The sequence below is a fragment of the Protobothrops mucrosquamatus genome, unplaced genomic scaffold, assembly GCF_001527695.2.
Source record: "Protobothrops mucrosquamatus isolate PMUCROS unplaced genomic scaffold, P.Mucros_1.0 scaffold384, whole genome shotgun sequence".
Taxonomy (NCBI): Eukaryota; Metazoa; Chordata; class Lepidosauria; order Squamata; family Viperidae; genus Protobothrops; species Protobothrops mucrosquamatus.
The window spans coordinates 831063-849670 of NW_015386716.1; the positions used below are offsets into that span (position 1 = coordinate 831063).

The following is an 18608-nucleotide window of genomic DNA, read 5'->3' on the forward strand; positions in this document are numbered from 1 at the left end:
TGAAATACAGCATCTGATCTCCAATTCTCAGATTTTTTAGCTGTAGCTCTTGGAAATCCCAAAAATATTAATTTTTTTAAGTGCATTACCAATTGCAAGAAAGTTGCCTTTCGCTTTTTTGTAGCAGAGCCAAACTCTGGAACAGTCCAACCTGTACAGATTAGTCTAATGAGTGCATTAGAGATTTATTCTAAGGAACAAAAAAGTATTATTCAAATGGAAATTTATCTTGAAATGAAATCATATTTCTCCCAAAAGATAGGTCCCACCTCTGAAGCTGCTGTCTTTATTAATTTGTTCCACTGAACTTCAGCCTAAGGAGCAGTAAGAATAAAACAAAGTGGATTCATCTAGCACTGCTCACATATAGCACCAACAATCTGGCATTATCCGATCTGCATCAGTTTAAACTGATTTGCATCAGTTTAAAATCAGCTCTAGAGACATTTGATATCACATGAACTATGTGCAGGAGCTAGGCCAGGGGTAGGCAACCTTGGCTCTTTTATGACTCGTGGACTTCAACTCCCAGAATTCCTGAGCCAGCATGGCTGGCTCAGGAATTCTGGGAGTTGAAGTCCACGAGTCATAAAAGAGCCAAGGTTGCCTACCCCTGAGCTAGGCCAACTGCTTTCTGGCAGAATACCAGTGTATTTGAAATAGCACCCAAGCTGAGGTTTTTGTTTCCATTATTAGGATCTGCAGATCTCGTAGACAGGCTGATTTCTTACTGGTTGGAATCCTTGTGTCACTGTGATCCTGGCTCTTATTTCATTGCTTTTCCAATGGACAAAAACTGTGGTTTGACAGCTTTGAAATGCTGCCTCATACCCAACCGCATAAGTTTTCATCCATCTGTGACATCAATAAAAATGTGGCTAGGCAGACCATACTAAGATATTTTCTTTTCCATTCTGTTTAGGAAGAATGGGAAGATACACATAGTTCTCAACTTCCAACAGTTCATTTAGTGAAGTTACAGTGGCACTGAAAAAAGTGACTTATGACCATTTTTTTACACTTGTTCCAACACCCCCATGGTCATGTGATCAAAATTCAGGCACTTGGGAATTGACTTACATTTATGACCGTTGTAGTGTCCCGGGATCACCGGATCACCTTTTGCGACCTTCTGACAAGCAAAGTCAATGGGAAAACCAGATTCACTTAACAATTGTGTTACTAATTTAACAACTGCAGTGATTCATTTAAGAAAAGCTGAATACCATTTTTTTTCTGCACTTTTTTCATTGTGAGGTAGACCAGAGACTAGAGACATCACTGGTTGGCTTCAAACTCTTTTCAGAAAAGTATGGCTTAAAGATTGTTTTCTGATTGTATTTGTTTTGATTAGTGTGCACATGTGGCTTTTCTGTTTTCAAATCTGAACTTTCCAGGAAGGGAATGAACTGGACAATATCTAGAGCTGCTGCACTGGCAGTAACACTAATTGCTCTGACTTACTATTTTCAGCCTATTTCCTTTCAACTCTGAATGTCCAAGTATCCAATACATATCAAGGTAAAACAGGAAGCATATCATCTATAATCAGATTTTAATTTCTTTTGAGAAATGCAAGGATACATTTATCAAAAGAAAAGTGTATGTGTGTCAGTTTCCCCCCATTCTCATTGTGGAACTTCTAAAAGAAATAACTGCCTCTTTTCTTTTATTAAAATATAATTTTGTTCAGTGCTTTCAAAGATTGTTTTTCCCCTGGTTTTAATTTATCATATTTATCCTTTTTACCATATTGGTTTTCTGCATTTCAATTTTTATGATGCCATCGGGATGCTTTCTGAGCTGAAAAACCAACTAACTAGCATGACTTATGTTATCTTAGATATTAAGTATAAGTAACACTACTTACATGAGTAGTGCTACTGCTTGTGGAAAAGAATCTAATCCCACAGATTTATATAAGTATTTTAATTACTGACCTGGGAATACTATCCACATTTCAGGAGACATTTATTTATTCTTCATTCAATTCAATTTATTCTGCCTGTCTCAACAAGGAACTCTGGGCAATGAACAAAATTAAACATAAAAGTAATTACAGCCAGACAAAAATCAAAATGCATAGCTGAGAATAAACTATACACCATAATCACTAATATAACCAAGAAACAAGGTCCCTGAGTACACTTGGTATCTCAGGCCTGAGTACAGAACCAGTTAATTAAAAGATAGTGAGGTGAAGGCCATCTTGATATCCAGAGGAAGAATGGTACATGGGATGGGGGCTATGGTAAAAAAAAACCCACATCTTCTAGGCCCCACCAACTGGCATTCCTTAGCTGATGGGACCTAAAGCATGCCCATCCTGCTTGACTAGAGTGGACAGTTGGAATCAACTGGGGAAAGACAGTCTACAAGTAATCCATCCCAAACCATGAAGAGCTATAAAGGTGACAAACCAGCACCTTGAACTGTAGCTGGAAGCACACTGGTTCCTAATGCAGCTCAGAGTAGTGGTGTTACATGTGCCAAGGACCCAGTGCCATTTACTACACAGGCTGCAGCTTGTGTAATAAACTTCTGAATGTTGTTCAAGGGCAGCCCCAAATGGAGCAGATTGCAGTAGTTCAGAGGTGATGTCACAATTTTCAGATTTTTATGGAGAAGGAAAGGAACGGAAAGAGGCACAAGGGAAAAGGTCATAAAATTGTTTCCTTTCAATGAGCCTTTGGTTGATTCAAAGTGCCTGCATTATTTGTTGTAATTTGCGATTATTGTTTTTGGGATCATTCTAATGGTGATACTTTAGCTTTGCTGGAGTTGGATGATCTGGAAATAGTATTGTTTTTGAAAATCAGAAACTTTGTATTATAGTACTTTTAAATTTCAATGGATAAAACCTTTGCGAACGTTCTGTTAGCTAACCAGGGCCTGTTGGTCTGCAAACCTAGTGAACAAAGTGAAAAGGACACATCACTTGTATTATATTCTCCAGAGAAGTCCCAAACTGATTTTCTTGTAGATGGTCTCAGTGGTGTATAATGCCTTTCTTGGTCTATTGATAACAACAGATAACAACAGCCCTGTTGTAGTGTTGTCAGAAAACAATTTCATTTTATCTCAACAACTTCTGTAAAAGTCCCCCCAAACAAGTCTCATTTAAAGATAACAACAACAACAAGCTAGGTGATTCATTCATTCCATAAATCACTGTTGTGCAAGAAAACATAAGAGTCTTTAAAAAAAAAGATTCTGTGGTTTACAGGAAAATAATAGCATTCTCAACACATGAATTTCCATTATAGGATTTGTGGCAAGTCCCCTAAACAGCAACTTGTTTACTATGGGTTAGAAATTCTGACTTGTGCTTTATTTGCACTGGAGGGAGCTTATGATATCTTTTGTTTAGCTAAATAAAAACACAAACTAACTCCCAACCAGTTTAGGCTCTCTGTCAGTCTCTGATGAAAACTGAACTGCAAGGCTCATATAAGAGCCACTCCAAATTATATGCCTCACATGCTTTCTATAAGAGCATCTGCATTCACTGTCACACGTCTGAAGCATTATTTCAGTTTGCTGCCACTGAATTGCATGAGCTGGATCTGAAATTTCAGTCCTGTCAAGGTTTGTAAATGCATCTTCTTCTCCAGACATAGCCTGTATATATGGATTTGAAGTACTTTTGAATATGCAGTTGTTTTTCTTGCTAACAGCTTGCTAGTCTTAACCTAACACGATTCACCAATAACTGAATGGTGAGTATTGTGGAAGCTTGACTAACTGGTGCAGCCTTGCTCCTTTTCCTGCAAAAAATAGATAAAATTGTGTAATTAGATGTACATTAAAATATGCAGATGAAATGATTACTAAATGGTTAGTATCCAATTCAATCTAATTGGATGTAAGTACAATTGAATTCGATGGATTTACTCCCCTCAAAAGATGTGATGTTTGTCATACTGTATTCTTATGGATAGTCTGGTTAGTTATGGAATGACTAAGCACAGAAGATTAAAAAATTGCCTATCTATATTCTATCTTATGCTAATAAGGAAAGTGGGTGGTATTTGTTTCTGTTTCAGTGAAACTTTTTTTTCTTGCGCAGCATGATTTTGGAATGAATAACTTCCCTCTTAAGTACCAACTTTAATGTAGTCATGAGAACCTTTAATTCTCATCTAATAAAGCAGCAAGAGGCCCTGTTTTGATTCAATAGCTACTTGGCTATAGAAAATCCAGAAAATTATTAAATAGGCAATACTGTATTCACAAAGATGAAATGTAAGAATGGGAACCCTTCTTCCCCCCAAAATTATAAATCAATTATTGCACAAAAGCTCAGTACTGGAAAGAATGGTGTATGTATGAAGATGCCAGTATGTTGTTAATGGTGGGGAAAAATCTAAAGTGCATGTAAGACAGTCCCAAAAAGATATTTATAAATTGAGTAAATAGGAAATGTCCACTGAGGTGCATTGTAAGTAGTAACAAAATGATGCATATGGGGTGGGAGGTAGGGAGTCTTAAGTCCTTATTTATCCTAGACTATGACTTAGGGAAGACCATCTAATGAGGAGACTATGGCAGAAGCATATTGAAAACCTCAATCCAGTAGCAATAGCACTTAGACTTATATACCGCCCCATAGTGCTTTATAGCACTGTCTGAGCAGTTCACAATGTCAGCATATTGCCTTCAACTGTCTGGGTCCTCATTTTACCAACTTCAGAAGGAAGAAAGGCTGAGTCAACCTTGAGCTGGCCAGGATCAAACTCCTGGCTATGGGCAAAGTTTGCCTGCAATACTGCATTCTAACCACTGTGCCACTATTGCTCAATAGGGTATCTCACATATATCTAAAGACCAAAGATTTATTGATATGAGTGAACAATTGTTTAAAACAGGTAGTCAATGTGCTGGAAAGAGAGCTTAAGTTTTATTCTTATACATTTTAAAATCTGTTCTTTTTCACTTCTTTTAAATCAGTATTATGGAATGCTAAGAGCGGGACTGAGGTAGGGATGGGGGTGGCAGGAGATACAGTCATACTTTGACCTAAATTACTACAGTATCTGAAATCAAGTTCTGCTATTTTTCCCTCCAGGCCATAAGACAAAAATGTTTTCAATGTTTTTCAGTACAATTATGTCCAATTATCGGAGACTGCTTAGACAAGTCACTGCAGTTTTCTTGGCAAACTTTTTCAGAAGTGTATTGCCATTGCCTCTTTCTTAGGGCTAAGAGAAGGTGACTGGCCTAAGGTCATCTGGATGGCTTTGTGCCTAAGGTGGAGCTAAGACTCACTGTCTCCAAGTTTCTAGCCTGATACCTTAACCACTACTTCAAAGTGATTCTATCTTTCTTATATAGCTAACATGAAACTGTGTACAGGGTTATATCTGCTATAGACTATCTTAGTTTCCTTTTCCTGAAGGGGATTGCCATCTGTGCCCTTTCTTTCAAGGTTATGCTATAATGAAATTAACTGCTTCTTGACCTTCTATTGTGTTGCAGAACAATCAGATATTAACAAGCTGGTTTCACTGAATTAGCTCTGAACATTTTTGTTTATTTTTTAAATGAGTGTCATTCAAAGCATCACATTGTCAATTAAATCATATTTTCCGGTTCCACACTATCAGTTTAGTAGGCGGATAATTTAGGCTTTAGGCAAGATGTTATTTTGTGTGAAAGAATTTAGAGCTCAAATTGCATTCCATCCTTCCTTATGCATATAGCATTCTTAGAATATTTTTGATTATGGAAAGATTATGCAGTTGGTTTTTTAAAAAACACAGTTAACGATCATAATGGACCTTTATTAAAATATTTGGATCTCTACTGAAATATTTGCACTCAAGAAATATCCTGAGTGCACAAAACTTTCAGGTTTTTGACAACATGGATAGCCAAACAAGCAGAAAAACAAACCAATCATCAAAAATGAGGAAGAGGATTAGGAATAAATATTAGCAGTGATGAAACCTTATCTGCATCAGCTACAGATGGAATGAGGAAGAATACAAATATACAAAATGGGTCTGTCAGGTGCAGAAATGATATTAAGTTTAACCCAAGTTTTTCCAAAAAATAAGGAAATGTATCTGAAGCTTTTTAACAATACTTTTTTTTAGTATTTGCATCATGCCCAGTGACCTACTTCACCCCCCTCTGATGGTTAAAGTTTGATGTACTGAATAAAGTGCTATCACCTGAGTTCACAGATCACACTAGAATGAAAACCAAACTTATGATTTAGCATAATATGTGAACCTGGTCAGTATGTAAATATATGTTTCTTGTTAATTTCTTCATTACATAATCTTTTCCATTGCAGAGATATAAATGATCACAGACAAATAACAGATCTCTATTTTTTCCTAAACATACACAAGCATCCTTAATGGTAGATGGCACATGGAGGCAAATAATGAAACATACATCAAGATGCACAAACTGAAATTTATATACTTGCTTTAGACTTGGACATACGTATGTATGAGCACTGTTAAGAAACCACTGCAAATGTCCTTATTTTTGCAATCTCAATCTGTTGTAGACATCTATGCCTATGTGGTTTCTGGGGTTGTGTTTACTTTGTACTGGGGAACTCTTTGGGGAAAATCAACTTTTTATCTCCTCCACTTTTCATTTGTGGATTTTTTTTTCACCTCCCAAGTTTTTGTAACTTCCTCCATCCTCTATCTCCCAATTTTTTAATCCGTGGCTTAAGGAAACAAAATGGTGATGAGAAACAAGCATGGCCCAAAGAAGAAAATACAAAACAAACAAGCAATTGTACTTTCACACCAGCAAAACATTATCTTCCAACAGATTTTCCAGCTGAGGTTGAATTATTTGGACCCCTTCAATTCTAAAACTTAGACTTAGGACAACTGAGCTGTTCTTCTTGCATTGTAAAATAATATGATGCTTTGAAAAGGTGTTTTTTATAACAAGCATAAATATGAAGTCATTTCAAATGGCAAGTTTCTGTGCTGAAATCTGCTTATATTGCAATACTGTTTACACAACATGCCAAACTCTGACTTTTAACCATGATTTACTAAATAAACCTCAAGAGTGAATTCTTTTAGCATTCTAAGTCTTAAAATTTGATTAACAAATCATAATGGCTAGGCTCACACAAAACAAAAACATTATATTGTATAATTTATTGATCTGGAGCCATATTCCCCAAAAATAGTATATGGGGCAAAGCAATAAATTAATTTCTATTCATTTCACTAAAATACTAATTATTACATTAGTTTAATTAATTATTTCAAAAATGTTTGTGTCGCAAATACAAACAACTGTAATATAGTAGCAATGGTTTACTATTGGTATATAAATGGTTGGATTCGCAGAATACACTAAACTAAAACCACACAAACCATTTTGGCTTAGTAGGGTAAGAATTCATTTGTTTTGTTAGCTTCTTAGCCTATAGAATGTCTGCAAACTTATTTTCCTGTGGAAAATATAGTGTTGATTTCTGATTCTAATAAGCAAACAAGAAAGTAAAATTGAAAAATGGTATTGTTCTGATATTCACAGAACAATGATTATTTAAGTCTGGTGTCTTGTGAAGAAATAAAACAAGGTGAAATGCTCCCCTTTTTTTAAAAAAAAATGAACAAAATTAGCCGGGTTATTGTAGCACTTTCCCCCACCTTTAGTTTGCCCAATCAAAATGTCAATATATTGTTTATTCTTCAATATTTCTATTTCTCCTTCAAGGAGCTATAAATGCGCTCTTAAGGTCAGTTGCGTATTTCAGTTTAGAGTTTCCTAGTCCCAATATGATTATTTTAATCCAGTTATTCAGTATGAGTTTTCTTCCCGAAGATTTTGACTTCAAATAGATCCATGGAGAGCAATCATTCTAAATCTAATCACAATGCTATTTCTTCTACACCTCTGGCAAGGAATACACCTATCTTAAATTGTTTAGACACAGATTTTGACTTTATAGTATTATACAGCAATAAATACCAGTTCTACATGGAGACTGGTTTGTTTTTGTTTATCACTGCCCATCTAACAGAACTCTGAAGAAACTATAACACACTAAAGTATTGTAGACTTTGGATACAACATTCACTATATTAGAATAAAAGAGTTGCGCAGATCCAGAGCAGCTTTCCTTCGTTGCCAAGTGTCCATTTAAGACTTCTGGAAACCACTTCTAACATGGGATATGTGAATTTGTCACCTTTAATATTTGAAATTAATTGAACACAATCAGCAATATTCTATTGCTGAAACACACCTATATAAACTAGAATCTGGATTGTAAATACTGAACACTTGTAAGGTTTTATTTATTTTAAAGCTGCAATCCGTTGTGAAGCTACCCAGTCTTTTCAGAGTAAAATGGACAGCATATATATATAAAGCTTGCTGTGAAATTGTTTATGGGATGAGGCTGCAATGCCCCTGCAGGTCAGGTGGGCCAGTGGATAATTCAGAACCATAATGCTCCAGACAGAAACTTTCCTCTAGACTTTCATGAAAATTAACCCCTTGTGACATTTTAATTCGCAAACTGTGGCATAATTTTTAAGAAAACACTTTGCCTGATGCATGTCCTCTTATCCTCAGCCTGCATAAGAGAAAACCTTTATTGTCATTGTTTACTGTGGGCACACGTTAAAAATGAAATTGCTTTCAAAAGTGTACACATATGCTATATACATACACATATGTATATACCTACACCCTTGCATATACATATAAATATTAATCATTGTCCATCTTGAATACATAGCGGAAAGAGGAAGCTTGAGAAGCAATTGGGAGCATGGGAGCAATTTGGGTCTGCGCTGCTCCACAATAAAATCTGGGGACGTCTCGAAGTTCTACTTCGTGAGTAACAAGCCGACCCCATGCCCAGCAGTTGCCGCCATAAAAACCACTGGATTTAGCCGCTTGGTGCTAAAGGAACCTGTCAATCTTGAGCTTGAGGGGAACCTCACTCCAAATACGCAACACTCGACGTGGAGAATAGGAATGCTACAAAGATCTATCATCTATATCCCGAAGTGATGCTACTTTACAGGTGGGCTTGCAGCTGCACTGTGTTGCAAAAGGCTGTCACGCATACCGCTTCTGGAACCATCTCAAAGCAACCACCTACAAGTAGATTCCTGCGATTCGCGGAAGAATTCCGGATGCTTTTCAGAAGTGCAACAAGAGGACCCGAGTCGAAGGAATAGCAGCAGCGGCCGACCAATAGGAGCGAGCCTTCGCCTTGTCCCACCCCCCTGTCTGCGAGCCTGGCCGGGCACGGCTAGTTCGCCGACTTTCTCTAACCGGTTTCCACCGGCTTTCTCCGCCTTTCCTTCGCCCCGCCCTCGCCTCGCGCCCCTCTATAGCATTCTTCTTGGGTCTTCTCCCCCTCCTCAGCTCCCCGCCCACTGCCACACGCCTGGCCATATCGGCTCAACTCGCCCGAGCCCTCCGATTGGTCGGGGGTGGTGCCATTCGGCGAAAGGCGTTTGTGACGCCAGGCCGCCGAGCTTTGAAGGCGTCAGCTGAGAGGGGCGGGGCGTCGCATGATTGCGCGCTGGAGAGTGCAAGGCGGTGCTTAAGACATCTCTGCCCGCCCCGTCCCCCTACTTGCCTTGCGCGAACGAACGGAAGCGCCCTCCCTCCGCCTCTGCCCCCCTCCCTCCTCCAGCCGCTTTTTCTTTCTGCCGTCAGTGCCGCGTTAGCAACAGCCTGGTCGCCAGCGGCCGGAGCTCCTCCTCTTTCGCCTTCTCCTGGCATCCCCCGTCTCGCTCGCTCTCCGGCTGCTCCGCGCCCTGTATGGTCCATCGCCGCCGCCCTGCTCCGGCACCACCTCCGCCGCCGCCTCCTCCTTCTCCAGTTCCCTCCGGCTTAGCTCCTCCTGCCCCCGGCGGTGGCGCCCTCAGCACCGAGGCTGTATGATCAGGCTACAGTCTTCAATGAGTAACCATATTCCTGTGAGTAGCGGCCTCTTCTTTCGGGTCTTAGCCAGCCCTGGGCTTCCGTCTCTCTCTCTTCCTCCCCTCCATGTTAGCCTGTTTGTTCGCTGGGTCTCCGCGCCAGCCGTTCCCAAGCGCGGGAGGGCGAGAGGGCAGGCAGACGAGCCCGACCCCGTCGGCTCTCCTTCCCGCCGTCCTGCCTTGTAAACTTCAGTGGTCGTTGGCCGGCCGTCCCTCCTCCCGTGTGGCTGCCCCGCCTGGTTCCCTTTTCCTTCCACTCCAGCGGCTCGGTCTGCGGGCCTGGCTGTAGTCGGAGATGTGGGACGTGGCAAGCGAGGAGACGAGGACGCCGGCGGGGGTAGCAGGGAGTGTCTGGGCGGGAGGAGACGCCGCTGTCTGGAGAAAGAATGGGCAGCCCCACCGCCAGGAAGGCTTGAGGAAAAAGCCCCAGGCAATGCCGGCCCTTAGGAACTGCTGCTGGGGAAGGGAGGGGGGGGGCTGGTTGTGTAGCTCTCCCACCCCACCCCCACATTCGCAGCTTGGGGGGGGGGGGAAGCGCCGCAACCGGGCCGAGCACGTGGTCACTACGAGAAGCGCTCCAGCCCTGCCCTGCATTTCGGACCTGGCCTTTCCTCTCTCCCTCCCTCCTTCCCTCCCTCCCCGGTTCCCCGACAGCGGCGAACAATGTAAGGAGGTAAGAACAAACCTGGTCTGAATGAAAGCACTCCTTCCCCCCCCACCCGAGTTTCGGATTCCTTTGTGTGCTCATTCGGAGCAGGAACTCGGCGCTTAAACCGGCTTGGAGCTGCTTTTAAGCGACAAAGCCGGAGGGGGAGAGATGTGGACTCGACCCGTACCAGTAATATGTGTGTGTGTGTGCTGGGAAGAGGGGTTTTTTTTCCCCAGACGTTTTTGATCAGCTTGAACGTGAATTAGGAGGCGGAGAAAAGAGAGAAGGGGGGAACAAAATGTCTCGTGGCTGCCTATTTGAAAAGCTTTGGGGGAGTGTGGAAGTTGGTAGCGGAGGGGGAATTCTGAGTTTGGTGCCCCCGAGAGTCGGGCTGCCTCTTGGGCTCTTGTCCTAATCCTACAGCCGACCCTGTCCTGGGTGGTCCCTGGGTCACTGTCCTTTTGTGCCGTTCACGTGGTGCTGGATAGCCTCGATCGCCTTTGGGCCCGGGTTGATGCGCTAAACCAGGGGTAGTCAACCTTGGCTCTTTTCCCAGAATTCCTGAGCCAGCGAAGCTGGCTCAGGAATTCTGGGAGTTGAAGTCCACGAGTCAGAAAAGAGCCAAGGTTGACTACTCCTGCGCTAAACGCTTTGGCCACGCGTGAGTGAAGAAAGGCTCCGGAGGGAAAGGGGGTGGGAGCAGAGTAATCTTCCACTTGGGAAACAAGTTGAGACTTGTTCGCGCCGTTGCCTGGCCGGCGGCCGCCCTGCTCGCCTGCCGCGTGTGGTAGAGAGCTTGAGGGCTATTGCGCTACCGCCGTGTGAGTCACCAAGCAGGGGCGGGAGGACCTTTGGCGGGCTGAGCCGGCGGCGTGGCCTCTTCCCCTTCACGCGCCTCCTGCCTGCAGATAACGGGTCGCTCCTTCCATTCATAAACTGCTGCCTGGCGCGCTAGCCTGCCTCGATAGCGGAAGGCAGCGGGGTGATGGAGGGGACGATAAGGACTTGGGCCACTTCTCCCCAAATCGATGGGATGTCAATCTGTTAAAATACAACCAAGTATCTAGGCCGCCTTACAAAATTCGATGAAATATGGGAGGAAAAAAGCAGTTTAAAACCTCCCCTCCTGCCTGTGATGGGGAACGACAGCTTTGTTTCCAAGGATTGTTAATCGCTTCAGCATTTTAATCTTGGCATATGGAATTAACTTCCTTTGGTGACACGTGAGAAACAGGAAAGGGCAGTGAGGTACTTTATTAACGTGTATTAAAGTAACAAGTATTACTGAGTCAGATTATTGTTATTTTCTTCCGGTAAGATGCAGGTCATAATAGGCTGTCGTTTAAAGGATATTTCAGTCTTCTCAAAATATTTTTTTTTCCTGGGTTGAGTTTGAACTGGGAGTTCAGATCTTCTACAATTCAAATGTTCAGCCACTTGACCTTAATTCAGGAGGCTATATCTAAGAATTGTAAAAGCCTTATGCTGATATTTCAATCTTTGTTGACATTTTATCACTTAGCAAAAGATTATAGCAATCCCATAATTAGTCTATAGGAATAAAGAATTAGCTGCAATCTAATTATTTCATAAGTTACAATATTTCTTAATGTTATATAGGTTGGCAATTCCAAATGTCCCTGACATGTAACTTGATTTCAGTGTTACCTACACTTTTAATAAGGGAGGAGATAACATACTTCATAACTGCAAAACTTTTGGCAGCAATATGTTGTTTTTAATCCTTGTTAGTCTGTTCTCTTCTTTTTTCCCCCTTAAATGTTTTGTATACTTTTCTGAAACTCTTGGGCCTATAGCTGTTCCTTATTTCTCTATGCTATTTTGAGCATTAATTAGGGACCCTTTCAGCCCTGTGGTATAATTATTATGCAGGCATCTTTCATGCAGATTGCTGCAGTATGTTTTGAAGTTTAGAGGCATACAGTATTACAATAGTATGCATCTGGAAAATGTTTATAGTATTTTTGCAGGGTTTGAGTTGGCTAAAAGAGCAGCTTATCTGAGACTTGACTACCTTGGAAACATGACACTAGCTTTCTACAGTGAATATGCTCTAAGTTTCAAACCAGTTGGTTGCTGTTCTCTAAAATAAATATGGGACTTATTCCTGGAGCAGGCTCCTCCTGTCAGATGCTGTGTAAGCATATGCAGTCTAATGAAGTTCAAATGAAATACGCCACTCGGCCTTTTATAAATGTAAGAGTACTGATGATGGTTAGAATATTTTGTAAAAACAACCAAAGCACAGAAACAGACTTAACCTGCTTGGTTTTTTAAAGAGGAAGTGGGTTGTGCAAATAATGATCATTCTGAAACTGTTGGAGCAACATGTTAAGTGAAAGGTTAAATTCGCACTGATTAAAGTAAGGTTCTGCATTTAGGCAAGAAAAACCAAATACACAGGTACAATATAGGTGCTACCTTGCTCACTAGTAGTAACTGTGAGAGGGATTTCGGAATCCTAGTGGACAATCTCTTAAATATGAGCCAGCAGTGTGCTGCAGCTGCCAAAAAAGCCAACACAGTGTTAGGCTGCATTATTAACAGGGATAGAATCAAGAACACGTGAAGTGTTAATATCACTTTATAATGCCTTGGTAAGACCACACTTCTGTTTCCCATCAACTTTATTTCATTTATATTCCACGTTTATTTATATAAATAAATTAAGATGGTGGACATGCCTAATAGTCCTTCATCTTCCCATAACAACAACCCTGTGAGGTCGGTTAGCATGAGAGAGTGACTGACCCAAAGTCACCCGGATGGTTTTCATACTTAAAGTGGGACTAGAACTCATGGTCTACAAATTTCTAGCCTAGTACCTTAACCACTAGATCAAACTGGCTTTATAGTCACTTTTATTATATTTTTATTGTAACAGAATGACAGCAGTTTGAAAGAGGAGTAGCACAAAGTCCCTTTTACATAACATTTGGAATGAGTTAGTGACTGGGCCAAAGTTGCTAGAAGAGCTTTATTCCAAAGCTTGGAAATTAAAACTACATCTTGCTCAAAAGTCTAGAACTGGGGAGCGCTCTGTACAAAAAGAATGAGACAGTCAATTACATTAGTAAAATGCTGGTCTGGTTTAAATATATCAACTTTAAATATATGCAATTCAAATACTTAAATTAAGAGATTTGTTTCCCTTCCAGAACATTCTAAGTTGTATATCTGAAACATGGTACCTTTGCTTATAGTCATTTTTAACTCTTTAGTCTGCAGTACCTCACTATCATTCAAATTGAAGATATTCTTACTGTACTTCTCACTTGTATTTGTGAGAGTAATATGTCAGCTGCCAATTTTTAATATAAATTTTAACATGAACTAATGTCCTTGAGTGTTTATCAAGGCTTCCTCCTAATAAATTTGATTTATAGTTTGACCTTATACTTTAGCTGCTTTTGACTGCTAAATTAATGAGTGAAACATCTTTATTACTTTGATTCTATGTGCACTGGCATCCCTAGTAAGCTAAAATGTGTACATTGTTATGTCATAATATTGCTGGGTTCTTTATCTTGCTTCCTCTGATGAATTTTTGAACTATCATTGAGTACTTAATGTAAGTCTTTTCAGAATACTTATAAATTTTGTTTTGTCTGAACATCCTGTTTGGCTCTATTTTCACACCTGTGTAAAAATTATTTTGCCTGACCTTTCATTTCAGCTTTTGATTTGCTTTGGATAGATTTAATTTTCTTGCTGAATAACATGCACATAAATCTACTTCCCTATTATTTAAGTCTATTTCTTGGAATTTGCTATTTATTGGTAGCTGTGAAGTCTTGTGAAAAAATAGTATTGTGGTAGTATGTTATTAGTACCTAAGATGATACAATAAAAATGTTCATAAATATGGAATGGTAAATCTTTATGTTGAAGCATTAATCTACAGGGTCTTTCAGCAAATAGGCTGCATCTACTTAGCATAGTCTATTAAATGGTACAGTAAAAAGTGACATTCTGTTCAGTTTGGAGCTGAGTTTGCATAAGAACTTGCTATGTTACTTTTAATGTCCCACATTAAATGAGAACCTAGGATCCCATTGTGATTATTAGTCTGTTTTCTAATTTAGAATGTTTGCTGCAATATGAAGAGATAAAGGAAAGTAGAACAAATGCTAGTAAACTCCATTTTTCCAACTCTGAAGGGCAATGCTGATCTTTAATGTACAAGCTTTGTTCTAGATGTATGCGATAAATTGTTCTCTTCTAGGTTGCTGGAAGCAAAACTGCTTTTGTGCACCAGAAATATTAAATTTAAATGATACTATTTTGAATATTGGCCAGTGAGGTTTGCCCCCTCCCCCCCAAAATCAGGAAACAGGATGAGTAAGAACTATTAGTTTGAATAGTTACTTCTATTACTCACCCAAAGTTTCAGTCTTGGTTAAAAGCAGGCCATGAACTATGCCTAACAGGTGCAATTTACTTTCCCAAGCAATTGGTGGACTGTAGGGGGCCTTTCAAAAGGACAGAACTGAATGTTCTTTATTATGGTTTAAGAGTGGGAATGTGAATTGTTCATTGTCCAAGGGTCTTGTGCCTCCATCTGCATCCTCTTTTCCTCATTTTTGGTTAGAAAACTCATGCTGCTGAAGTTCTGCCATTAAATGTTTACTGTGCAATCTTAATATACTCTAATATGGGACTGTGGAGGGAATTCTGGGATCTGTGGTTTGCTCATTACTGCCTTAAAGTATTATGTAGCTTATCTTATAACCTGCAATGTGATTGATACCTAATGAGATTGCGGGGCTATTTTGGTTAATTTGTTTGAAAATTCAGAGCACTTCTTAGTTGCATTTATATAACACTAAGATGCTTGGAAAGTGTATCCTTAGCCATTGACCACTGTTACTTTTTCTCTTTGCAGCAGTTCTGTGGTGTTCTCGGTCACACATTTATGGAGTTTCTGAAGGGCAGTGGAGACTACTGCCAGGCACAGCACGACCTTTATGCAGACAAGTGAACTGTAGAAATTGATTACTGCTCCACCAAGAAGCCCCCTTAAAGAGTGGTTACCACAATAAGCAGAAGTATTGGATTGAAATTGGCAGCGCATTTTACAAAGGAGTTCTGACCTGGATGGGGTAACCTCAGTGCACTGCCTTTCTTTTTTGCCTCAGTATTACAAGATTGAAGATTTGCTGCTTCTTGTTTAGGAGGTTCATTTCATTCCCTTTTCCTCCCAACTTCATATTTGTTGGCACTGGAAACTTTTAGTGGCTTTTTGTGAAGTAGATTTTAATTTCTCCGTTAATCAGTTAGGTTTTTTTTTTTTTAAAAAAAGAAACTGTCAGTCATTGCACATTTTAACTAAATTAAACCATGGCCCGAATGAACCGCCCAGCTCCTGTGGAAATCACCTACAAGAACATGAGATTCCTTATCACTCACAATCCAACCAATGCAACTTTAAACAAGTTCATAGAGGTAAATAGTGTCCAAATTGCTGATTTATTCTGTGGTTTTAACTTTTAAAATCATAGTGGTCTAGAAAATGTTTCCGTCCCTTAAATTGACATTAGTATCTTTCTGTTTGGTCAGATAAAAGATGGTTCAGACTTGTTTCTGAATGGTTATCCAGTGACTCATTCATAGGATGCACTTAAATACATTTAAACAAGGCCAGGCTGCATAAAGGCAGCTCAAGCTGCATGGAGTGTTATATTGTGATTTACTATAATAGCTAACATTGAGTTGGCATTCTGCAAAACAAATCATTAAGTATGATAAACTGTTAACTTCCTACCAAGTATAGTATTAAAACCATCAATATTAGCATAGTTGATACAGTTAAGACATGAATCTGATTTTCTTTCAGGAACTTAAGAAGTATGGAGTAACTACAATAGTAAGAGTATGTGAAGCCACTTATGACACTGCTCCATTAGAAAAAGAAGGCATTCAGGTTTTGGTGAGTAGCTTACTTGAACAGTTTGAGATACTACTAGCTTGTGAAATTTATTGTGGTCCTTGTTATTCAGCATACATTAAACCAGAGCATTAAAAATATTTGAATTAATATCTAATCTTACTGGGAATGGGAGGATATAATCTTAAAAAATAGCATGCAGCCTGAAAATAACACAAGCCTGGAATGAAAATAAGAGATTTCAGTCAGACAGTGTTGCTGTCAGGTATGCTATTCACAGTCACAAGTTAAAAAGTGAGGGGCTGCACCTTACCAATTACATGTGGCCATTCCATCAGGTCTGGTAGAAGAGTCTTATTGATCCCGTCTGTGGAATGGGATGATGGAACCCATATGATAGAGCCCAGGAGATGAGCTTTTTCTGCTGTGGCATCCACCTTGTACACCATCATCCCTCCTGAAGTCCCCATCTCTTTTGACCTTTCTGAAGTCCCTTAAAACTTGGTTGTGTCAAGAATCTGGGCCTAGGGAATCATAAGGGAATGGTAATTTGACTAGATGGCTCCATTGTTTATAATCTGATTATCTCTCTCAGGATTTTTTTCCCCCTTTCTAGCATTTTCCTTGCAAGTGCAGGGTTCATTTATTTTCCCAAATCAACCACGTGTTGGCCTATTCATTAGACAGAGGAATTGATCAACCAGCTTGTTGCTCAAAGCTGATGCTATGGGCTGAGAGAGAATGACTGGCCCAAAGTGACCCAGCTGGCTTTCATGCCTAAGGCAGGGCTAGAACACACAGTCTCCCGGTTTCTAGCCCTGGTGCCTTAGCCATTAGATCAAACTGGTTCTCTATCATGGTCTTTTATAACACTATATTTTTTATTTTAAAGTGTTTTATTGTTGTTTTGTATGCCACCCAAAGTCACATTGTCTGAGGTGGGTGGCCATATGAATATGAGCATTTTTAGGGTAGATCTTAAAAGACTTTATATATTGTGCCTTAAATATTAATACTTGTGTACTGGATGCATAAGAAAGAGTTAAACCCCTAAACAAGTGAGATGGAAATATCTGATATTGTGACTGAGCAGCACTAGCATAATAGAAATTTCTCTGAAGTGTGGATGTAAAGAGCATTATCATCTGACATAATTTAAATAATAATTTTTATTAGATTGTATCTGTGATTTTGAGAAATATGAGACCTAAAACAATTAATGCATACTTTCTAGGACTGGCCTTTTGATGATGGAGCACCACCATCTCTTCAGATTGTTGATGATTGGCTAAATCTTCTGAAAGTTAAATTTCGTGAAGAGCCTGGCTGTTGCATTGCTGTACACTGTGTTGCTGGTCTTGGAAGGTGAATTGAAATCTTGAAGTCATAAAAATATACTTTCGTATTATATCTATGATAATCATAAAGATTTGACTTGATAGTTCTGTACAACTAGAATTGCAAAAAAATGTCCTGTCCTTTTGATAGTTTTTATTAGCTAGTTTGACTTGGATTGAAATAGTCTGTGAATGATGCCCAAACAAAATTAATACATACTAGCATTTTCTAAATATATTAATTTAATCCATTAGTATTATGTGAGCTTAATTGCATTGGGATACACAAAAATAAGAGTTGGATTGTCTTAAATTTAATGAGATTCTGTTTAATAGCATATTAACCTTTCTCCAGTATGGGTCATTTTACAGTGCCCAGTTGGCCTGACTTGTGATCAGGAATGGTGTATTAAATAGTGTTTTAGGTATGTGTGGGCTATTCTGTGTCCATAACAGCAGTTTGGTGTAGTCCCTGATGATACAAAATAACATTAGGCATTTGCAGAAGTGGTTTTGGGAAGGGAGAGAAGAGAAAGGACAAAGAACAGTGGCAATGGTGGATGAGGGGAGGAACTGAATGAAAATGCTAGGGTATGTCTCTCTCTCTCCTTCCTATAGCAGCTTCCATACTGTGATAATTGACATTATTGAGGGAAGAAGGGAGCATTCTGCACCAGTTTGCTTTACTTACCCCAACTGAATTTTGTTTTATGCAAAATCCAAAACAGTTCTGACAATCTAAATATTGTTTCTGCCAAACTGTCTTAAACTGGGTC

The 18608-nt window shown here is 39.7% G+C and overlaps 1 protein-coding gene across 2 annotated transcripts in view; it reads left to right on the forward strand.

The window, feature by feature from the left end:
• Positions 1-3569: 3569 nt before the first annotated feature.
• PTP4A1 (protein tyrosine phosphatase 4A1) overlaps positions 3570-18608 on the forward strand; it is a 17022-nt gene continuing 1983 nt past the window's right edge. The window contains exons 1-4 of one of the 2 annotated variants that reach the window (XM_015815906.1): positions 3570-3588; positions 15494-16053; positions 16445-16537; positions 17730-17860. In XM_015815906.1, the coding sequence (XP_015671392.1) occupies positions 15949-16053; positions 16445-16537; positions 17730-17860 (329 nt within the window). In that variant the 5' untranslated portion in view covers positions 3570-3588; positions 15494-15948. Of the gene's footprint in view, positions 3589-9828; positions 9936-15493; positions 16054-16444; positions 16538-17729; positions 17861-18608 lie in introns of those variants that run through there. The other variant, XM_015815905.1, reaches the window with a different exon arrangement.